Source organism: Embiotoca jacksoni, unplaced genomic scaffold, assembly GCF_022577435.1.
Source record: "Embiotoca jacksoni isolate LCO1_2020_lvr unplaced genomic scaffold, fEmbJac1.0.p SCAF_10, whole genome shotgun sequence".
Classification (NCBI taxonomy): Eukaryota; Metazoa; Chordata; class Actinopteri; family Embiotocidae; genus Embiotoca; species Embiotoca jacksoni.
Window position 1 is genome coordinate 11,034,196 of NW_027185230.1, and position 24,169 is coordinate 11,058,364.

At 44.9% G+C, this 24,169-nt stretch overlaps 1 protein-coding gene across 2 annotated transcripts; it reads left to right on the top strand.

Moving 5' to 3' along the window:
• Window positions 1-1,731: 1,731 nt before the first annotated feature.
• On the top strand, window positions 1,732-24,163 carry ogdhb (oxoglutarate dehydrogenase b). Of its 2 annotated transcripts, none has more exons than XM_069166327.1 (23): window positions 1,732-1,833; window positions 3,144-3,589; window positions 6,567-6,755; window positions 7,363-7,456; window positions 12,044-12,159; window positions 14,109-14,263; window positions 14,374-14,520; window positions 15,193-15,283; window positions 16,094-16,273; window positions 16,367-16,495; window positions 17,137-17,316; window positions 17,451-17,603; window positions 18,479-18,581; window positions 18,829-18,957; window positions 19,064-19,214; window positions 19,566-19,693; window positions 19,820-19,998; window positions 20,420-20,491; window positions 20,961-21,086; window positions 21,171-21,243; window positions 21,343-21,506; window positions 21,594-21,748; window positions 22,812-24,163. In XM_069166327.1, exons 2-23 carry the CDS (start codon window positions 3,365-3,367, stop codon window positions 22,930-22,932), a joined length of 3,060 nt encoding a protein of 1,019 aa, XP_069022428.1. In that variant the 5' UTR covers window positions 1,732-1,833; window positions 3,144-3,364; the 3' UTR covers window positions 22,933-24,163. The 2 variants fall into 2 exon arrangements, with proteins under 2 accessions (XP_069022428.1, XP_069022435.1); XM_069166334.1 differs by having other exon boundaries at window positions 1,732-1,825.
• The last annotated feature ends 6 nt before the right edge of the window (window positions 24,164-24,169 follow it).

A 24,169-nucleotide genomic window follows, 5' to 3' on the forward strand; every position in this document is an offset into this window, starting at 1 on the left:
CATTAACTTGCTTGTTATGTAATCAGTGTGAGGAGGACAAAGGTTGACATTTATTGCTCTGTTCCGGGCAGATGAGGAGCGTCTGGCTCGGAACCAGAATATATGAACGGGTCACATCGTTTTTAAAAAAAATAAAAAAAAATCAGAATGGTTCATTCACGGATTTGATCCTCATCTTTTTAGATCAATTTATGTTCCCTTTACACCGTCATCTGAACTGTATCATGGTGAAGGAACATAAACAAATAGGATTATTACAGAACATAAAAGTGAATAAAGTTGTTCTAAATGATTTCTTCGGCCAGCTGCAACAGTGAACTGCTACCTACACTTGATATAATACTTTCATATTTTTGTTGAAGTACATTTTTTTTTTTTAATTCAGAACATTTTAAATGTGCACTTTGGAAATTACACATAAAAAAAAGATTTATGGCTCGTAATTTGTGAGTGTTTAATGAAGAATAAATACATTCAACACACTTTTCGAACCTGAAGGAAGGTTAAATAACTTTTGTTTGTTTAAAAGAAAAGTCCAATTCATCATTTATTTGGTATTTTTAGGTTTTATGTCTCAATGAATCACTGTAAATTATTTTAGCTGGTGCTCGGCCATTATGAATATATATGGCCTATTATTGCCGTTATTTGCAGAAGTTTGGAGTGTTTTTAAAGTACAATATTGCTGATTATGAAGTTATAGCAGGATTTATTCTCCACATTTATATCCTTATTCTTTTACAGATATGGTCTTTTATTTTTTTTTTTTGGCCACTCCTATCACTCCATAGGTCACTTCCTGTATCACCGCTGCTCCAAACTCAAGAAGTTTGTCGGGATAAAGAAGTCTCTGAATGCGAGTGTGTATTAATGTATTTCCAGCCTCTTTAGTATCACAAAGACTTCATTTGCATGAAAATCAACACATTAACACAACATAAAAATAACTGCCAGCAGTGCGCAGACCTACAGGAGCCTGTTTGGGAACAATAACAGGGGCGGACACTAATACTGAAGGATTTTATCGGGAGAGAGACACCAAAACACATGATAATCCTTTTAGGATATAATGCATTGTTGTAAATTAAACTAATCAATCGGACATAGAGTAGTTCAAATAAGCACAACCTAAAATATCTACAGCAGTAAAATACACATAAATGCAGCAGTAACATTATTCCAACAACATCCGATTTATTGGGAGCATCTACTGCATATTTACTTGTAAGGTTTTAAATGCATTTGCAGGCATTTTTACTTAAACAGTGTGGTATGACTAACCTACTTTGACTTGAATAAAGGACTTGAATACTTCTTCCACCGCTGCCAGGAACACTTTGAAGACAAATGATAATGTCCATAACTGGAAAGTCATTAAAATAATTAGCACGGGTTTGATTTGAATAAAAAGTTGTATAATTTAATACAATTCAACGGCTTGTTGGCGTTTTTTTTAAATTTTTTTTACAAGTGATTTAAGTTCAGCAGTTTTAGTTTTACTTTAAATGACCTGTGTTCAAACACAGCTGATAACGACACCAAAGGAAACGTATATTTTCTTCCTACTCTTCAGTGTTTCGGATTCAACCGCGCTTTTTCAATGCTGACGTCACCGCCGACGTGACGCACACAATCAGCACCAGGGTGATTAGACAGTGCCCCCGTGCGCGCGCGCGCGTCCCCCCCCTCCTCCCACCGCCCTCCCATCCGCGCTCTCGCGCTCAGGACGGACGGCACTCTTGCTGAGTTTGCTTTGCGCCTCGTTAAAAAAAAAAAAAACCCCACTTACAAACAACCGGGAAGGGAGTCGCGCGAGCACCGACAGGTCTGCAGGTGAGGAAACAAACTAGATTTTTTTTTTTTTTAATTTTTTTTTTTTTTAAATTAATGTTCGTCGAAAAGTTTCAGCTGACGGGTAACGATTGAGGGCAGATCTGTTTTTTTTTTTTTGTTTGTTTGTTTTTTAACCGTTTCGGTGCTTTGTGGGAGTCCCGCACGTGCGGCTACGGGTTTTTGTTTTTCTCTGTAAAGGGTGAGCTCGAGCCCCCTGCAAAATGATGAGGACGTACGTCCGTGTTTTTGTTCCGCTGCATCGTGGCGACAAAGCCTGTCAATTTTAACGGTTGAATCCTGTTAATCTTTTATCTGTTTCGATAAAAAAAAAAAAAAAAAGTATCACTTTCTGACAACGAAATAATAATTTTTAAGTAGAAATACCAAACGTGTATTCTGTACAGACACACACACACACACACACGTGGGTTTGGTGATTTTCTTTGACAATAGAGTTTATATTTTTTCTTGGTTTTGGACTGTTTGTCAGACAAAACAAGACATTTAAAGACATTATTTTGGGCTGCAGTAACAAATGTTTCACTGTTTTCTGCTGTTTTATGGCCAAATAACTCAATTAATTGAGAAAACAATCAGCAAATTAATTGGTAATTGAAAATAAGTGTGTCTTTAAGGTTGCAGTCCTGATAAAATGTTTCTTTTTAGTGGTGTAAGTTTGTTGACGGTGTTGGGCTCGGGGTGTCCAGTGCCCGGATTTTATGGTTACACCGAGTCCAGCTATATTTAGTCTGTTCAGGACCTACTGTACTCCACTGAGATTTATTATATGATGTGGACATACTGAGAACTGAGATAAGGTTACAGCAATGAAGGTGTTCATGTCATTTATCTACTAATACGAGATAAGGCTGGACTTTTTTTTTTTTTTTATGTCAACAAAACACACGAAACCATAAATGAGTTGTTTGTGTAACAGCTCCAGAAACACGTCAGTGACTCGCACTGTTGCACATGTATGTCCCTTCATTACAGTAAACACGTGTGCCGCGGTTTATTTCGACGTAATGCCTGAAATACTCACTTAGAGCATCGAATGGGGATTAATCGGCCGCTGAAAAATAGTCCGTAGAAATCCCAACAAAGTACCTACTTTCTCTCGTTTGAGTGATGTTTGCTAAAAACGACCATGTCCAGGTATGTTAGGAACTTATTGGTCTTTTTTTTTTATTTTTTAAACATTGTTTTTACTATATTTACATCTACGTGCTGCAGAAGTTTAGAAAGTATTGAAATGATTGACGAATGACAATGACGAGGCAGCGTTACTGATTCCCAATATGTACGTTTAGACTGAAGAGGATCCGGCCGACGGTGAGGACGAGGACGAGGACGAGGAGCAGGATCTGTGGAGGAACCAGCCCAACCGGTTGAAGGAGCGAGAAGGGGGCCCGCTGCTCAGGAGCTCAGAGGGTCTCCTCGTCCACGAAAGTGCCGCCTCAAGTCTTCTTCCAGGAAGTGGAGTTGGGGGAAGGGAGGAAGGGAGTGGAGGAGCTGTGGCTGATCTGCAGCCATGCACCGTTTCAGGACTACAGTTGTGAGGCTTCGGCCTCTGACGGCCCAGAGCCAATCGCGACCCAGACCGGCGGCGGTCGGGGGGGGCTCCAGGACGTTTCAGCAGCCCGCGAGGCACCTCACCTCCTCCGTGGCCGCTGAGCCTTTTCTCAACGGCACCAGCTTGAACTATGTGGAGGAGATGTACTACACGTGGCTGGAGAATCCCAAGAATGTGCACAAGGTACCGAACGTCTATTTATGCTGGAAAAAAAACCAACAACTTGAGTTTGTCTTCGTGGGCCGGGCTCACGCGCGTATGCAGAACAGACCCGGTTAGCTACCGTTGGATTTTGGAGCTGACGTTATGACCTGCGGGACCTCTTTGGTTTTGCGTCAGGCGTAGTGGGCGGGGCTTACACTGATGGATGAGACGGGAGTTTCTATTGGTTCTTTGGGACACCTCGGGATCGGCGTGCTGATGGCATCGACGGCATGAAAAATAACCAAAGCGAAAGTCGTGCTGCGTCCGGTGGAAGCATTTAAAAAAATTAATTGACCTCCGCTTGGTTCGACACGCAATATAAATTTACTCGACGTTTTTGTAATTCTCACTGGTTTGATTTTGGATGGCAGCGCGAGACGTTTGCTCTCAAAACTTGTCTTTTAATCTCCATTGAAAGGACGCAAAACTACCGTCACGCCGGTGGTTATGGGACGACAAGACAGGACGCCGATTCCCGGGGCGTCTCGACCCTCCGCAGCTGCTTTGTGTTTGCCGGGAGGAGGCGCCGCCTTAGAGGCTAAACTGAGGGAAAAGCTGTGCCCCCGATACGCGCGTGACCAGACGACCGTGACGTCCCGTTCCCGAACGTTCTCCCGAGCGGCCCCTCAAAATGAGTCATCAGCGGCTGACAGACACCTGACCAACACGTAGTGGGGTAAAGGTTGTGCAAATACCCGCTATCATTTCCTCGGCGTGACCGTGCGTGTTTGAACACTAAAACGGCAGCAGAGCAAAAGAGCGAGGGACACGTTGGCGGCACGGCAGGACGGGTGTTAGAAAATATTGCAGCTTTTTGAAAGTGCTGCAAAAAAACAAAAAAAAGTTATGAAAGTATAAGAACATAAATTAGTGTCAACAAATTGCATTGAAGTGGCCGCTGTGATGGCGTGGCGACCTGTCCAGGGGGGAAACCCGCCTTCGCACCAAATCAGCTGAGCGGAGAGCAGAAATTACTGATGGAATACTTTGGTTGAGGCTCCGGGGAAAACCGGACGGACGAGGTGGTGGTGGTGGTGGTGGTGATGAAGAGGAGGAGGAGGCTCCCGAAAGGGCAGAGTAACAGAATGATGAGGATGTATAAAGAACGAGGAAGACGATAAACTGATCGTTGGGAAAGTGTAGGGACGACAAGTTCATGAATGACTGACTCGACGGCGCGGGAAAGCAGAAAAATAACACTTCTGGCTTTAAAAAAAAGAAAAAAGAAGCAAGATGGCGACGGCTGAAATTGAAACTGGAGGCTTCATTTACAAACCATCACTGTTGGCTGCCACTTGGTTTCCACCTGTAATCAAATCAAGACAAGTAGGCCGCGCTTATAAAAATACAGTCTCTTTAATTACTACCAACTTTGAGTAAAAGTCGGGACAACAAGCTCATCCACAACTTTACTCTCTGCTTTTTGTTGAGCCAAGTAGACCAACCTCAGATTTACAATCAATAATCCGATAAACGCCATCACGTGGATTAACCTGGGAACCGTTTGGACGCAGACTTTCACCCTCATGGACTCGTAAAAAAAAAAAAAAAAAAATGTTCAAACAAACCCTGTGTGCAGAGCGAGGATGATGACGTCGTCGTCGGCTGCAGACTGAGCGTCGGTTTGGTTTAAAGTCAATTTATCATCTTTTTCTCCGGTTTTATCAGGTAAAAAGATTTTTCCGTCGTCGCTTTTTTTCTGTCGGTAACGAGCCGACTGAGTTAATGTCCGTACGGCGTCGCGGTAAAAAAAAAAAATGCGATGTCACACTCCACCTGTAAGCTGATTCTAAAAGCTTCTCGCGGCGAAATAAGCCAATTACTCTCGTCTCTGGTTAGAAACGCTCATCTGAGGCCAACCGTGTGTCAGTTGGCGGAGCACCACTTCGGTTCACACTGAAGTGTCTTCACAACCGATAAGTGAATTACGACGAGGTTTTGGTTGACACGTTCACGGCCCTCAGAGGATGAGCGACCAAGACTTTGGCGACCATAGACATGAAGAGACATTAAAAAAAGATATTTAAAAAAACGGACTCGAAATTATTTTGATGGCACGCTGACTTTTAATTAGGAGAGAAAAGAACGTTGGTTACATACGTAACCCCAGACTAATGTACTGAGTGTAGACCAAGCAGGTTTTGAAGGCCCGAGTTTCGGCGTTTTGGCCGCCACCATCTTGTTATTTTGGAGCAGGAAGTGTCCGTATTTGGACAAACTGGGGAGGAGCGAGCGGTGGATCTGACTCGATCTGATTGGGAAGCCGAGGACACTATGCCCCCGCCCACCTATAGCGGGAACCTGAGTGCACCATTTGCTGGCAATCAAACATACACGCCCCCCAAACATACCGTTTTTGAGACCCAATATCTAATCAATGATTGAATTATTTTCAGATGGACCACCAGAACAGTAATAAGAAGGTGGGACCGGCAAAAAAAGTATTTTTGGAGCCAGCACCTAGTGGCCTTTGGTGGTAATTTGCACTTTAAGGCATTTGTGCATTCACGCCCGGGAAGCTCCGCCCACTTTTATCTACAGTCTGTGGTGTAGACCCAGTTGTGAAGCCAAATTTGATGTTACCAGAATCCTGTAATTACCATCTATGGCCACAGAGGTCGCTGTTGCTGCTGCTCTGCCAATGCTACATATGGATGGATTGTAATTACGTCAGTGTAAAGTTAGAAGTTTCCAGTTTTTCAGATGTAATCCATGCACAGATGTTCATGGCGCTTTTGGACCAGAGGAACTTTTTCATAGTTTAAAGAACTGTTGGAGGAAGTACCTGCTTTTAAAAAAAAAATTTGCGTCCACTCTGCGGGAACTGAGAACCATCATAGTTCCGAGAACTCTGTTTTTCCTGACCTGTTGTTGCCTCGATCGCTTTGTTTGTTTGTTTGTTTTAACGTGTGTGACTTTGGTGGTGTTTTAACTGTAACTCCTCTCCTCCCTGCAGTCCTGGGATGTATTTTTCCATAATGCTAACGCCGGGGCTCCGCCCGGTGCGGCCTACCAGAGACCTCCACCCCTCACTGGGACCTTTCAGGGACTGGCCGGTGTCCAGGCGCTGGTGGAGGCCCAGCCCAACGTGGAGAAGCTGGTGAAGGATCATCTGGCGGTGCAGTCGCTGATCCGGGCTTACCAGGTAAACTACACTCACGCTCGTACACAACCAACGCCGACGTCAAAGAAAACCCACCCGGTGTCTCCTGATCCGACTCGTCTTCTTCGGTCTTGGACGGTGAAGCTCCGCCTCCTCTTGAAACGTTGAACGTCACTCAGAGCACCTCGCCCGGCTCGTCGCTTCATCGTTGTAGACTTTCTGAAGCGTTTCAAGGGTCTCTGTTGACCGTTTACAGAGTTTTGACCCCAAAATCTTGTTTCTCTGCTTCAGTTTCAGGTCCGCGGTAAAATCCCAAATGTTCACGTACCACTGAAAAGGAAATATCACGGTACAACTTTCGTCAGTTTGTTTAACGGCCTGTTAACATGGACTTTTTTTTTTCACCCTGACATGACACTCCGTCCAACGCTGCTTCCCTTTTGTCCGTATCTGCATCGTACGTGGACGCACGACAAGTAAATCTTGAAGGAAGCGGTCAGCAGTTTGCAGACAGACACTGAACTGCTGACACATGTCGACACACACTGACCTGTTAAAGCACTGTGTGTGTGTGTGTGTGTGTGTGTGTGTGTGTGTGTGTGTGTGTGTGTGTGTGTGTGTGTGTGTGTGTGCGCGTGCGCGCGCGCAGGTACGAGGGCATCACATCGCCAAGTTGGACCCTCTGGACATCAGCTGTGTGGACTTCGACGACGCCCCGTGTACCGTCGGTTTCCAGAATATCGGTGGGGAGAAACAATCATTTTAAAATTTGTCTTTCTTTTTTTTTTTTTTTTTCCTCTCCTTTGTTTTTGGAGTCATCATATATCTGATCTGTTTGGTTTGTCCCGCTGGTTTTATCTTTTAATTCTTTCTATTATCACCGGAGACAAATGACCCCTCCCCCCCACCTTTAACTTCGCATTGTTTTCTTTCCACCTCGTCCCCCTCCCCCTACCCCCCTCCCCCCCTCCTTTATTTTCTTTGTTGGTATGACACACCCACATCCTTATCTTTCGGAGGATTCCCCTCCTCCATCGACCACCCGCCCCTTTTGTTTACTCCCCACATGTTCATGCTTCTCCTGCTTTGAGTTGACTGGCCTCCAGGTCCAGGGACACCACATGGCTCAGCTGGACCCATCATCATGGCTGAAGGGGAAACAAGTCGGAACCGAGTATATGGCTGGACCGTGTGTGAAACTGGAGGGCTTTTAATTGGAAAAGTTTAAAAAAAAAAAAAAAAAAAAAAAAAAAAAAAATACTTTATAGCTTCGCCCTCCTCTGTTGCAGTCCAGCTGAAAATATTGTATTTATTACAGCCGTTTGTTTCCAGCTCAGTGTGAGGAGTGCTTCTGCTGTGTTTCTTGTCCTCTGACCTCTGTGTGTCTCACTGTGGGCGGAGCTCCGCCTCTGCTCCACTGACAAGGTGCGGAGCAGACGCGAGGGGAGGTTTTTAATATTTTTTATTTTAGATGTATTTTCTATGTCTCTGTAAAGCACTTCGAACTGCTGGGGGCTGAAATAAACTCCCCTCATCAGGATGTACTTGTAAAGAAAGTTCTGGTTTCTGAGGAGATGAGATAAGACAACAGGCTCTGTGGTTGCTCAGCTGCAGTTCAAATAAGTCTCGTTATTACAGTGTGCTTTGGGTGATTCAGAAGTCCGTTTCCCTCCTGCATGAGCTACTATTGGAAAGCGTGTGTGCGCTCAAACTGTCACTGTTGCTCATGAAAAGGTGGGGCCTCCCGAGTTCAAACACAAAATGATTGTTACGACCTGTAAGAGGATGTTTCCACAGTTAATTGTTGGTATTGTTCAGCGTCACCGAGTTCTGCTTTGTCCCGGCGGCGCTGAGGCTCACAGAGGTCGCACAATAGGTCGGAGTTTTCTCGTCATAAAAAGTGTCTGCGTAGTCTGAAAAGCCAGAAATCGTTGCTCTCTCGGTGGGAACTTAACCCTCGGGGCCTTCATCCGGCGGTTCTCTGGTCTTTAATATTAAAAGCTCGGTGGAATTCCCTTTTGGTTTTTATTAACCAAGAGGGAAAGTCGTTGTAGGTGTCCTCTCTGTTTGGGTTTTTATCTCTTGATGTGGAAAACGTCAGCGCCGACTCGAACTGGGTACAGAATCTTGCAAATTTTATGGCAACTGACGGATTTGCTTTAATACTCGGTTTTGACTTCGGTAAATCTCACATCAGAACGTTGTATTTTACTCTTTTCAAATAAATCTTTGGCCAAATATTTTTGCAGCAGTGACTGGTAGCTTCTGTGCACGAAACTGGCTAGCTAGCGTCCACCGACAGCCTGTGTTTGAGGGAACATCGGTAATTTGTTGAGTCGGGGTAGCTTCTAGGTCAGGAATTTAGGGAGCATCAGTAAATCGTAGCGTCTGGCAATCATTTCCAGGTGAGGTGTTTGGGGGACGTCCGTAAATTGCAGTGTCTGGCCGTAACTTTTATGTCATGCATTTAGGGAACATTGGTAGATAAATTGTAGGGTCCAGCGTTAGCTTTCATGAGATGTAAATTGTAGCTGCAGAAAATAACCTAGTTTACACTCTCCCCCCTCTAAACTGCATTACAACTAAACATTCGAAACACAATATGTAAGTTTTTTTTTCTTATAAATGTATCTTATGAAGTTGGTATCAAAATACGTATTGTTTAGAAACCGGCATCAAAATTGAAGTTACCAACCTGAACATTTTTCAACGGTGCCCAGCCCCCACATGGCCAACACAGGATATTGGCCTGCTGCTTGGAATGACTGTGTGTGTGTGTGTGTGTGTGTGTGTGTGTGTGTGTGTGTGTGTGTGTGTGTGTGTGCGTGCGTGCGTGCGTGCGTTGGCCCCTGACAACCTTTGCTCAGGAGCTGATGGTTTCAAACGGGACTTATCCCGGCTTATCTGCGCCGACTTCATTAAAATGTTCCTGCGATTACATCGCAGGCGGACACTTATCTGATCGCTCTGCACCCTCAAAGAAAACAAGTTGTGTGTTTTTTCCTTTTGTTTTCGGGTGCGACGCGGTACACGGAGGGATGGCGGGGGTGAAAGTCTAAAGATCTCTTTTTGCGTAACGCAGAGAGAGCTGACTCGGGCGTATTGGATTGGAAACCTCCTGCCCTCAGCACAGCTGGGCTGCACTCATCTGCTGACACAGATGTACAAACAGACCCCCAGCTCCACCCCTCCGCTCCTCCACACCACCTTATCTCTGTTCGATTGCAACCAGGACGTCACAAGCTTTAGATAAACACTCTACAACGTCTCCTCCTCGGAGAACCGACCATCAAATGTCACCCATCAGCCCGTCAGTGGTTTATTATAATGGGCAATCAACTCAATTGAAGAACTCCTGCTGTTTGTAGAGTCCCAGTCAAGTCTTCTTCTGAAGGATTTTGTCCACTGAATTTGATTCTGATAGAACGCAAAGTTGTTGCTGAGGCAGCAGACGATGCTTTAGACATGGATGTTGCTGAAAAGAAGCTACAGATTGTAAAAGGTGGACGCTTCACACGTATGTTCACCCCGATACAGAAGATCTATACAATCAGCACAGTTTAGATTGGAGTCACACATTCAGGATCTGATCACATGTGGAATACAGTCACAGTCTCCCCTTCTGTTCCTGAGTTATGGCATCACGTACACAAGAAAGGGGCGCACAGGAGTTCGCAGTGACCTTTTGACCACCAAAATGTAATCAGTTCATCCCTGAGTCCAAGTGAACGTTTGTACCAAATTCGAAGAAATTGCCTTGAGGCGTTCTTGAGATATGTTCACAGGGATGGGAGGACAGGTGGTAACCGTGACCTTTTACCCACAAAATGTAATCAGTGAAAGCTTGTGCCAAATTTGAAGAAATTCCATCAAGATTAGTGTCACCAATTCAGTGTCTGACCAAATGTGAAAATACGGTCACAATCTCGCCTTCTGTTCCTCAGTTATGGTGCTGAATGATGGCTAGAAAAGGGTTTCTGAACAATATTTTGATGTCACAGTGAAGTTGACATTGGGCCAGCAAAATTTGTTCATATTTTAGTCAAGGTAACATTTGTACCAAATCTGAAGACATAACGCTTCCAGCTTTAGCCGTCGTCAGCCAACAGACATAAAAAGCCCAAGAAAGTCAAGAAAATGACCGACTTACTGAGAGAAACGGGAGGATTCTGTTGCACAAAATTTGGAGTTTTTATTCAAAAAGGTGTCAATCGTTGTGAACCAAATTTGACCAAAAAATGAATGTAATTCGGCACGAATAAGAAAAATAGAGGCGGCGATTAAATAGCACACATATAAGTGATAAATAAATGTTTTCACAGGAGCAATCTGTTCAGGAAAACTTCTTTAGTTACTTATGAACTCATCACTTTAGCTAAACTTGACTTAAAATAACATGTAATTGCTCTGTAATTGAAGTTACAGACCTGCAAAATGATCATTTTTACTGTTAAGCCGAAGGGAAAGTTCACACTTCACAACGAACACAAAAGCCCAAAGAAAGCGATTAAGTCCATGGGGCATCGCCCGATCTGGTTCGGCAGGTTTGTTCAGAGCCTGAAGGTCCTGATAAAGAAAGCTCAGCCGTTCTGATAATGTAATCAGTTCAGTTTCTGATTCTGCAGCGGCCGTCGGAGAGCTTCGGTCTCGCGCGGGAATTAAAGGATGGAAATAGAGATAAAACTCGATGCTGAAATGTTCCTTAATGGGATTCTTGACCGATTTTAATCCTCCAAAGGTCAAACTGGAGCACTCCTCAGTCACGACACACAATGACAGCTGGTTGCATTATGGGAAACCTAGGTTAAAAAGCAAGTGTTAAAATTTAGGCCATGACGACACCCAATTTTCTGTCTTGAATTTTAGACCATCTTTGGTCAACAGACGTTACATTAATCATAATGAGCACTTTTAAGAATTTGTTTGAACCTTTTCTGGATTAAATCATTAATGACACGATTAAGAAAAAAGTCTGCAGGGGAATAGATGCAAAAAAAAGTTCCTCTATTAAAGCTTTTTCGTGAAATGATGATAAATTATAGCCGGGATTTAATGTTTTACTTCCTGTCAGGAGTCTGTCTGCAGTGTTTTGTAATAGATCAGACAGCTGAAGGCTGAGTTCAAACACTGAAGGAGGGATCACAAATTCCTGGAAATCGTCAATTCACTGGTGTTTCCTTTATTCGTCCTGAATCTGTCGTCTTTTTTTTTTTTTTTCCCCTTCATGGTCTCATCTTTTTTTCTTTTTCTACTCTCTTTCCTCGTGTTTCCCACCTCTCCATTGGTTCACATGCCTCTGCTTGTTTCTCACGTCGGTGTGTTCCCAATAGGTTTGTACGATCTGGCCAAATGTGACCTGGACAAAACGTTCCGACTTCCCACCACCACCTTCGTTGGCGGCAACGAGAGCGCTTTGCCACTCCGAGAGATCATACAACGCCTCGAGGTAAAATAAAACGACTGTGTTGCACCTTTTCAGGATAAAAGAACCACTGTTAAAGTTGTGGAGGTTTCTTGTGAACGAATGTTTACATTTAGTTTTACACACCGAAACACATTGAGGGTTCTTTCTCATGAAACCAGTAGCAGGAAATTGTATGGCATCAGAGGAAAACAAATAAAACGGGAACGGTCTTACAAATAAACATCTCCACAGCACCACCAGTGGTCAAATACGGCACAGCTTATGGAAATGAACGGTAACGGTTACTCTGGCTGTTTACTGAACTTTGATACTTTTATGGCACCGGCGCTTCCTGGTATCGAAACAGGACTTGTGATTCGGTACCAAATTTCGATATGTAGGCTTCTTCCACGCCAATACGTCTTTGTTTTAAAACGCAAAATGTTTGCTATGTTTATGCAGGTGTAAATCTTATCTGCGTCAATACAGTACTTCTCAAGCATAGGCTCTGCTTGGGCGACCCTCCAATGTAAATACAATCTCTCCGTTTTAAATAAATAAAACTTCAATAAATTTTACATTAAAACACCTTATTTCACTCTTTTCAAACTAATAAATCAGTGGTTCTTAACCTGGGGTTCGATGAGTCACTCTTAGGGGTTCGGCAGACACACACTGTGGTCAAGTGAGCTGCCGCTTTAAAAATTAATGACCGTCTATTCCTTAAGGTGCGTTCACCCGTTCGGTGTGAACGCAGCATAACGGTACAGTGGCTTGGATAGCCCAGAAAGCACGGAGAAAGCTAAAACTTATGCTGCATTCACACCGAATGGGGCGCTCGGTGTGAATGCACCTTAAGGAATAGACGGTCATTAATTTTTAAAGTGGCGGCTCACTTGATCGCAGTGTGTGTCTGCCAAACCCCTCGGCAGACACACACTGCGAGGTAGTTTACATGTAAAGTCAATGCACAGACGTGAATGGTTGTGAATGACGCCAATTTCCGTCGGGCAGCGCGAATGACGCTGGAAGCAGCCGTCATTCAGACGCAGTTGTGTGACTACGGATAATATTATGAACCCAGACACAAGTATAAAACAGAACTAGTGGTTAGTTCAATGGTGGATGAAGGAAACGGTACTGTTTTTAAGGAGATAAGGCACGGAGATAAGCCCCGCCCCCTTTCAGGCGCGAATGCCGCGAATTACCCACATACATTTTCAAGCGGCAGCTCACTTGACCGAGTATCAGCGGCTGACGGCTCACTTGACCGCAGTAAGACACACGCAGTATAGCCCGGTTCACACGAGCAATGTCGGCCATTTTTGTCAGCTTTGTCAGTTTTCCAATTACGAAGGGTTCGGTGAATGCACTGATGAAGCTCGCAGGGTTCAGTACCTCCAATAAGGTTAAGAACCACTGTAATAAACACTACATGTGGGGTGTTTAGGGAGTATTAATGGATTCACGATGTCAACTCGAAGCCTCATTTTGATCTGCTCCCGTTTGCCCCGTTGAAGATACTGCTGCACACATTAATAGAAAACTAAAACACTTCCTGCATCCATTTCAAATTAAAAGCCCTTAAGGTTTTTTTCAGTAGACATAAACCCTTTATTTCTTAACTAAGCTTTTATTCTGAAATATTTGCAGTGATCTGATGTGACTGAAATTGAAAAAGTCTCATTTTAGATGAGTAATCCAGAAGAATAGTGCAACAGGGTAAACGGAACGGATCCCAAAAAAAACTGAACGTTTTATTTCCTCACTTGGAAAAAAAAAAAATTACAGAGCGTCATTTTGGTGTGCTCCACATTTGGTGATGTTCCGAAGATAGAAAACGTGTTTTTGTGACTTACACTTTTGAAATGTACTAAAATGAATTGTAATGAAATGTATAAAACCCGTGTAACAAAAAAAAAAACCTAGGTTCGAACAGGACGCTCTGTTCGACACGTACTGACCTCTCCCTCCTCTTCATCGTCTTCCAGGTGGCTTACTGTCAGCACATCGGGGTCGAGTTCATGTTCATTAACGACGTGGAGCAGTGCCAGTGGATCAGACAGAAGTTTGAGACTCCGGGAATCATGCAGTTCACTCTGGAGGAGAAGAGGACGCTGCTGGCCCGAATGATCCGATCCACCAGGTCAGTGTTTATCTGGGAGAGCGTGCAGAGCAGCCGGAGGTTTCCTCTGAGGCTGCACTGTGTTCTGAGCCACAATGTGATGACGCAGCAGCGCCACCGACTGTTCGCAGGTTTGAGGAGTTCCTCCAGAGGAAGTGGTCTTCGGAGAAGCGCTTCGGCCTGGAGGGCTGCGAGTCGCTCATCCCGGCCCTCAAGACCATCATCGACAAGTCCAGCCTGAGCGGAGTGGAGAGCGTGATCATGGGGATGTCTCACAGGTACCGAGTCCGCGCATCGTGTTGACTTTTCTATTCTTTTGTGCTTCCTCCTGCCCTCGCTAGAGTATCAAAAATGAGATTCCTAAAGCGCTCTTAACTAATCATGTTAATCAACTGTCTGGCTGGCAAAGAGCTTTCAGGCGCATTATTGCCACCTGCTGACGGGACCGACGCATTACAACCGGGCACCGGTAAAAACAGGGGAAATAAGGAAGAACGAAAGTCGCACGCACTGATAAATTTTCTTTATTTTAATAACTACTACAATGTTCTAAAAAGGCTTTGAACGCATCGACTATTAATCGGCTAATAATAAACAATAACAATAATACAATTACTTTTTAAGCGAGTTAAAGAGTAGTTTTATAATCACTGATTTTGAAAACACTGCAGATCTCGTTGACATACGAGCTGTTTTTAATGATGAATTTTTCAGGTTTTATCTTGTCTGTTTTGTTTCCTCAATGTACCTTCTTGCGTGTCCAAAATAAAAGTCTGAATATATAAATTGTGTGTTAAATATATTGTATTTTAATTAAATGTAAAGTCGCATTCAACATAAACATTTTACTTTCTATCCATACGGATTAATATTCGATAGTTAAGAGGGTCTTGCCTGAGGTATCCTGCTCCTCACTGATTTGTCTTTGTCCCCTCATCGTGTCTCCTCAGAGGACGCCTGAATGTTCTGGCGAACGTGATCCGGAAGGAGCTCGAGCAGATCTTCTGCCAGTTCGACTCCAAGTTGGAGGCTGCAGACGAGGTTTGAATATTAACAACAGAAATCTGTGCAAATCTGCATTTAACCTTTAACAAATTATGTACAGTTTGTATTAGTTACGTTTTGGAGAAATCAATTATTTGGCCTGTAAAAGGTCAGAATATCGTCGGCGCCAAAGGTTATGTGTTTTAATTAGCTATAAAATGTGTTGAATAATTATAATAAAGCTACAGGTATTAGCCAGTTATCGTAGCTTAGCACAGAAACTAGAAACAAAGTGGTAACGGATCAACTGGCTCTGTGCAAACAAAACAAAAATACACCAACCAGTATCTCTAAAACTCACTAATTATCATCTCATACAGTATTTTTTCTTTTTTCAATCTGTGTTCTGGCCAGCCCAGAAATACTGTAGTTCTTGCACATAAACCCCTTTAAAAGCCACCACTTGTCACTGTTAGATTCTTGTCTGTGCTCAGATTAAATAAATTACAGGATTTGAACAGTAAGGTGTTAGTGGGAGGTTTTTTGATCTCATGCTAGCGCCTTCCCCGAGTTTCCAGCCATTTCTGCTAAGCTAAGCTGTAGCCTTCACATAGTTTTTATTTTGTCTCAATTGTTCTGACTGACGACCAGGCCAAAACTCAAAGAATTTAAATATATAATGATAAAAGTGAGATAATCAATTAACTATCATGTTTAAATGTTCAGTATTTTCCTTGATAAAAGATTTAAATGTTCAGCAAGCTGTCAAAATTACTGTCGATTTAATATTTGATCAAACGGTTGACTGATTGTTTAGCTCCAGCTGAAGCTTCGTCGTTTCTTTGACTCTTTACTTCCCGCTCTCAGGGCTCTGGAGATGTGAAGTATCACCTGGGGATGTACCACAAGAGGATGAACCGGGTCAGCAACCGGTTGATCACCCTGTCCCTCGTGGCCAACCCGTCCCACCTGGAGGCCGTGGACCCGGTGGTGCAGGGGAAGACCAAGGCCGAGCAGTTCTACTGCGGAGACACGGAGGGGAAGAGGGTACGCTGAGTCGGCTTCTTTTTATTTATTTATTTATTTTTTTTATTAGATGTTTTCCAGACGTGTTCGTAACCTGACGACTCGCTTTGGCAGGTGATGTCCATCCTGCTCCACGGCGACGCTGCGTTCGCAGGCCAAGGTATCGTGTACGAGACGTTCCACCTGTCCGACCTGCCGTCCTACACCACCCACGGCACCATACACGTGGTGGTCAACAACCAGGTGAGCAGTTTAATCAATCAAACTGATTAATCGGCAATATTAGTTTGTGACGAATCCAGTTTTCGTGTTTTCATCGACTGTGTGTAAAAGTGTTCGTAGCTTCCAGGTCTAAAAAGGGAGGCCAGTGCAGAAGTGCCTTAAACTGCGATACCACCGGGTGCCACTAGGGGTTGGCTCAAAAAAAAAAAAGCCTCTGGCTCCATTGACTCCCATTCAACTTCTCTCATCAAATACAAAATCTATAAATGTTTTCCACCAGTTATTATGGTGTTGTTAGCTAAAATTCCCTCCTGCTTATCCAGTCTCCATCCTGCTTTAACTCCCTTATAACTTTAAAAACAAATCAGCTGACCCCATTAACAAACAACCACTGCCAGCTGATGTAACTCAGCTTTGAGGAAGAGCAGAAATCCGCCCATTGTGAAGAAACTCAACGCTGCAGACCACGGACATTAATGTTAAAATGTTTCGCAGTTTCCAGATGTGAAAAGTGAAGCCAATGCGGAAGTGCCTAAATGTGCAAATACCACGGAGGGCCACTAGGGGCTGGCTCCGAAAAACCTCTTCTTCATCACTCGTTGGATAGAACAGCTGGTAACTTCCTGATTATTACTGACGTGCATTATTGTCTCTTGTCACAGATCGGTTTCACCACGGACCCCCGGATGGCCCGTTCGTCTCCGTACCCCACGGACGTCGCTCGAGTGGTCAACGCTCCCATCTTTCACGTGAACGCCGACGATCCGGAGGCTGTGATGTACGTGTGCAACGTCGCAGCCGAGTGGAGGAACACGTTTCATAAAGACGTCGTCGTAGACCTGGTGAGCACGTTTCAGTAGATTTTATGACTTTTTTTTTTTTTTTTTTTTTTTTTTTTTTTTTTGGAATGACCTGAGTGTAAGAAAACGGTTTGACGGAAAATCGTAGCCTAAACGTTTTCCACTCCACTTTTCAGGTGTGTTACAGGCGTAACGGCCACAACGAGATGGACGAGCCCATGTTCACGCAGCCGCTCATGTACAAGCAGATCAAGAAGCAGAAAGGAGTCCTGCAGAAGTTTGCAGAAAAAGCCATCGCGGAGGGAGTCATCACGACACAAGATTACAAGGTGAAGCGGCCGGTCGCTCCGTAGATGTCTGTTCACGAACCGTGCACGTTGTAGATAACGATGTGCGACTTCCTGTTCTATCACAATCGGCTTCATTGGCCAAATTCCTTCGAAGTCTTCACTCCGTATCTTATATGAGTCTGGACCACCCGGCAGCCAGCAGTGACGTCACCCGTTGGTTTCTGAACGTTCGTTATGAAGCCTCGAATTTGGATTTTGTCCGTCTCCATCTCGCTAGTTCGGCGCGGTTTGAGGTTTGGAGCAGGAAGTGACCATATTTGGACGAGCTGTGGGAGGCGCGAGCGGTGGATCTATGATCTGATTGGAAACCTGATGAAACTACGTGCCGCCCACCGTTAGCTGTAACTTGACTGCACCACAGGCCTGTCAATCAAACAGACCCCCCCCCCCCCCCAAAAAAAAAAAAATGATGACGCATTATTTTCAGATGGAGCTCCAGAAAACTAATAAGAAGGAGTGACTTTAGAGAACAACACCGAGATAACTGGAGGAGACATTTTATTGACTTATAATTTTATGAGAGAAGTTGAATGGGAGTCTACGGAGCCGTAGGCTTGTTGGAGCCGACCTCTAGTGGCACTCGGTGGTATTGCAGCTTATGGCCTCATTTTTCAGACCCGGAGGCTACGTCCACTTTTATATACAGTCCATAATCTGGCCAGATAGATCTGCTACTTATAACCACGAGCAGCATAGCAAATTTTGAGTTCTGATGTCGTGAATACCACAAGAGGCCACCGTTCATACGGGCTCTCCTCGCGTACGCGGTAAACACGACCCCATATGAACGCAGCGACAGACGAGAGACTCTGCGAACGTCTCGTTCTTATTTCGATATTCCCGTCTCGTTTCAGGAGGAAATCGTCAGGTACGACAAAATCTGCGAGGAAGCGTACACTCGCTCCAAAGATGAGAAGATCCTTCACATCAAACACTGGCTCGACTCGCCGTGGCCCGGTAAGAAGTGGGACGAATCGGTCGCTTAAATTCAATTTCTCTTTTCAGTCGTTTTTCAAGCAACGGAGCCAAACATTTTTCAGATTGGAGAATTATTGGTCCTTTTTTATATATATATATATATTAAACTGAATATATTTGGGTTTCAGACAGTCGGTAAAACAAAACAAGGCGTTCTTTGTTGGGCTGTTGGAGAATAAAATGAAGAACCTTTAGCTGCAGCTCTGATGATTTTCTACGTCTGCAGATTTTTTCACTCTGGAGGGTCAGCCTAAAACTATGAGCTGCCCTTCGACCGGCATCAGCGAAGAGGAGCTCGGCCACATCGGGAACATCGCCGCCTCCGTCCCGGTGGAGAACTTCACCATCCATGGAGGTCCGCTCTCCGTTCTCTTCCTCTCCGTGATGAACATCTTCTGGTCGATCTGCCGGGCTCCTTCTAAACCCCAAGTCTGTCTCTGCTCGTGTGTTTCGCGTCGCAGGTTTGCGTCGCATCTTGAAGAGCCGTGCGAACATGGTGAGCCAGCGAGAGTGCGACTGGGCGCTCGGGGAGTACATGGCCTTCGGATCCCTGCTCAAAGAGGGAATCCACGTACGTCTCAGCGGGCAGGACGTGGAGAGAGGCACCTTCAGGTGAGGTTTTGTTTTGGTAATATTTTCAGAAAAACTTTGAATTGAAACGAGCAAATTTCATAATCGAATCGAAGGTTTTTGTGTCGTCGTTTTGGTTATGTAAATGTTCCGTCAGTAGTCTTGGCGTTTACCCCACAGACTGTATATAAAAGTGTTCGTAGCTTCCAGGTCTCAAAAATGAGGCCGATGCTGAAGCGCCTTTAGCTGCAATACCACCGAGTGCCACTAGAGCTCGGCTCCAAAAAGCCTCCGGCACCAGAGACTCCCATTCAACTTATGTCATAAAATTCTCAGTCAATAAAATGTCTTTTTTTTTTTTTTTTTTTTTTTTTTTTTTCTTGTCTTGCTCAGCCATCGACACCACGTTCTCCACGACCAGAACGTCGACAAGAGGGTCTGCGTCCCGATGGACTTCGTCTCTCCCGATCAAGCTCCGTACACTGTCTGCAACAGCTCTCTGTCCGAGTACGGAGTCCTGGGTGAGCGGCGGGAAAACACACCGAACGACATCAGCGTCCTCGGACAAGGACAGCGGCGGACGAACCGTCTTCACCAGATAATAAATCCTTAAAGGGAGAATAATTCCGCTGAATCTGTGTCCGTAGGTTTTGAGTTGGGCTTCGCCATGGCCAGCCCCAACGCGCTGGTCCTGTGGGAGGCCCAGTTCGGAGACTTCCACAACACGGCTCAGTGCATCATCGATCAGTTCATCAGCCCGGGTCAGGCCAAGTGGGTCCGGCAGAACGGCATCGTGCTGCTGCTTCCTCACGGCATGGAGGGGATGGTACGAACCGAGCGACCCGGATTCATTAATGCCATCAGAATAGAATACGTCATTTATTTGGACAGAAATAAATGAAAAACAAATGTTGGCATGTTTTTAACGTAATTTTTGGGGACTTTTTTTTGTACATATAGCTGGAAGATATTTTGTATTAATTACAAAACAAATATATCCCGTTTGAACCTCTAATTTTACATGTTTGTACCTTATAAGCTGCTCAAATTCATCAGACCTGTGTTAGTATTATACTAACCTCCGAATTTTCGTAAACGAGCGACTTATTTCACACGTACAAATTGTAAATACCGGCTTTTAAACACTAGAGAGCGCTGCAGAAAAGAGTAAGAGTAAACCGAAGATCTCTGTTGAATATGAATACCTCTTCAGTTCGTGATTGTTTTTCTTTACGTCCTCCTCTCAGGGTCCAGAGCACTCGTCCGCCCGACCTGAGAGGTTCCTGCAGATGTGCAACGACGACTCGGATGTTTTCCCGGTGAGTTTGTATGGACGGATGGACGGATGGATGGATGGATGGATGGATGGATGGATGGATGCACAGTTGAACAGACGTATGGATGGATGGATGGTTGGACAGACGGATGGATGGATGGATGGATGGCTCGATCGATGGATGGATGGTTGGACAGATGGATGGATGGATGGATGGATGGATGTTACAGCACCAAGGGTTAAAACTGGTATTTTTCCATAATTCAAAGCTCTTAGTATTTATTTCCACTTGGACCATCAACAGCTTCACAATTCAGCCACATTTTTTCTTTTTTTTAAAGGTGGGAAAATCATATCTTAAGATTGAAATAGTTGAAATGAAACGTCTTATTTCTTGTATTTCGCCATCAGGTCATCTAACGAAGTCTCAGCCTTTCCTAAAAACATGTCCCGACTCCATTCATTTACATGTTTGCCGACGCGCCTTGTGTGTTTTTTTCCCCGTCGGTCAGAAACTGTCGGAGGACCTCGCCATGCGTCAGCTGTACGACTGTAACTGGATCGTGGTCAACTGCTCGACTCCGGCGAACTACTTCCACGTCCTGCGCCGACAGATCCTGCAGCCCTTCAGGAAGCCGGTGAGCGACGCGCAACGCGAGCCTCCTCCGCTCCGCCTTCGAGATTAAAAGTCCTGTCGCTCAACCTGCTCCCTTCCCCTGCAGCTGATCGTGTTCACGCCGAAGTCGCTGCTGCGCCACCCGGAGGCCAAGTCCAGCTTCGACGACATGCTGCCGGGTGAGGACTGACGGAGAAAACTGTAGCAGGCCGAGGATACGTAGAAGTTCCCGCGGGCTGTTTTTTTTTTTTTAAGTTTCTCTTCCTCCGACCCCGCAGGGACTCACTTCAGGCGTCTGATCCCCGACGACGGCCCGGCGGCTTCCGGCCCGCAGGCGGTGAAGAGAGTCATCTTCTGCTCCGGGAAGATTTACTACGAGCTGATCCGCGAACGCAAGAACAGAGGCGCGGATGACGCCGTGGCGGTGGTCCGCATCGAACAGGTGGGAGCGACGACGGTGTTTTCGCTGCACCCGAGTCACGCTGTGGGACGAGCTAACGACCCGGTTAATATCTGGTTCTCTCTGCAGCTGTCGCCGTTCCCCTTCGATCTGGTGAAAGAGGAGACGGATCGCTACCCGAACGCTGATCTGGTTTGGTGTCAGGAGGAGCACAAGAACCAGGGTTACTACGACTACGTCAAGCCCCGCATCCGCACCACCGTCAGGCGCACGCGCCCCGTCTGGTACGTTCTATGGAGGTCGACTTTATACGCCGAGCATTCGGGGGGGGGGGTTCTGTCGGTCCGCCGGACGAGCTTTACCAAGTCGGACGCCTAGGTCCAAGGAAATTTCCGTTATTCGTTAGCTTATTTCAAAGGAGCCGTTTGCAGGATTTAGTGCCATCTGGTGGCAGATTGCGACTAACGAACAACCATCTCCCCTCACCGTTCACTTCCAATCATGTCGGAGAATCTTGAAACTTGTGAACAAAGTCCTTCTCTGGAGCCAGTGTTTGGTTTGTCTCCTCTGGGCTCCTGTAGAAAAATGTTGGTGCAACATGGAAGAGGAAGATCTGCGCACCCTAGTTTTGTTTTATCTTTTCTGTCGTCTACAGAAGAACTGACTCTTTCTATCAATGTGTGCGGCACCATGTTTTCACTGAGTCCAAAGTCCAAAGAGTCCAAAGAAAGGCTTTAAGTGTTTTTAGTCCCAAAAAAAGGGGGGCGAATGTTGAGATAAACACTTTATTCTCCTTATACGCCTTTAAATGTGGCAGCAAAAACTGTGTATAATAACGTTCGTGGTTTCCAGGTCTAAAAAGTGCATTACCATTGAGGGCCACAAGGGGCTGTCTCTAATAGTGTCTTCCAACTGCTCTCCTGAAATACAAAGTCAGTAAATGTTTAGATAGATTCAGTGTCCTTTTTAAAATAACTCCAGTAATCATTAGATATTAGGCCTCAAAAAGCGATATGTTTGGGGGCTTGTCTGGTTTGATTGACAGGTTTGTAGGATGGGTGGGCGGGGCATTTGCAGTCAGATTCACCCCTCGCTCCTCCCCAGCTTGTCCAAATATGGTCACTTCCAGCTAAAAAACAAAACAAACATATTATGTTAGTTTTACCACAAATAAGATTTCATTACGTAACTTTCTGTGCGTGTGCGTGTGTGTGCACGCGTGCATGTGTGTGTGTGTGTGTGTGTGTGTGTGTGTGTGTGTGTGTGTGTGTGTGTGTGTGTGTGTGTGTGTGTGTGTGTGTGTGTGTGTGCGTGCGCGCGCGCGTGTGTGTGTGTGTGTGTGTGTAGGTATGCCGGTCGTGAGCCTGCAGCAGCTCCAGCGACAGGAAACAAACACACCCACCTCTCTGAGCTGCAGCGTCTACTGGACACGGCGTTCGACCTGGACGCCTTCTCGGGGAAATGCTGACCGCTCGTCTTCGTCTTCGGCCGCTCGTCTTTGTCTTTGACCTCTCGAGGACGCGACCGGCTCGCCGCCGAGCTCCAGGGCGTCCTGCACCGATGTGTTTCTCCCTCCAGTGTATTTACATGTCAGACCTGCTCGGAGGCGAAATCTCAAAACAAAAACGCACAATGACTTTTAACACTGTTACCATGACGACCTCGTGTTCACAGTGACGGACGCTGTCGGAGAAAAAAAATATCTGCTTTGAATGTACGAATTTATACGGAATTAATTTTTAAGAGTTCATATTTTTTTAAGTTTTATTTGCTGAATATTTGCTCTTTGTCTGAATTAGGTGTTCTCCACATCCAGAAGTTACCAATCACCTGTCAATCAAGCATTCTAATATTTGACCTGATTATTGATCTGTGGTTTGGAATGAGACCATGAAGAGAAAGTAATTATGTAAAGAAAAAGATTTTGATAAATACACTTTGCTTGAGAATGATGCTGCTCCGATGTCATTTATTTAGCTTAGTTTAGCACAAAGACTGAAAATAAGGGGAAACCGCTATCGCATCTCGGTGCAAAGGGAACAAAACTTATCAAACAGGAATAGAATGTCAGTTTATGGGTTTTTCAGCGGTTTGATGTGCAAGATTATTTCTTGCCAGGATTTTAAGGAGCGTTAAAGGAGGTGCTTAGACAGGACCAGGCGAGCTCGCTGTCTTTCTCCAGTCTTTAAGCTACGCCTGCTGTCTGTAGCTTCATATCTAGAGTACCGAGTGGTTTTATAATGTCACCAAGATGTCATACGATCCTTTTAAACCTGATTTTTAATGAACGTGTTTCAGCTGATCAGCGCAATGGAGACCACGTTGATCAAAAACTGCCGTTTACTGGTGGTGATTTTAAATATTCAGACTGAGCAGACACGTCTGAATGAGATTTAAATTAAATTGAGATTATTTTTGTGCACGATTTCTGTCAGTTGAAGCCTTGAAACAAACGGGCTCAACGCATGTCTGCACTTTAATCCGCGTTAACTGACGCAGGCTTGTTAATCTGCACGTTTCAACCTCCGTTAAACAACACCTTTCCATTTATTTTCACATTCCGCTTTAATTCTTTATCATTTATTTCCTCCTGCTCGGCCCGCTCGCCGTCAACGTCCGTTTGTGCCAAATCTAACGAATGACTTGAAATTTCACTTTGATTTGAACAGTAAAAGAAAATGCCTGCAGCTGGAGACGTTTACAAA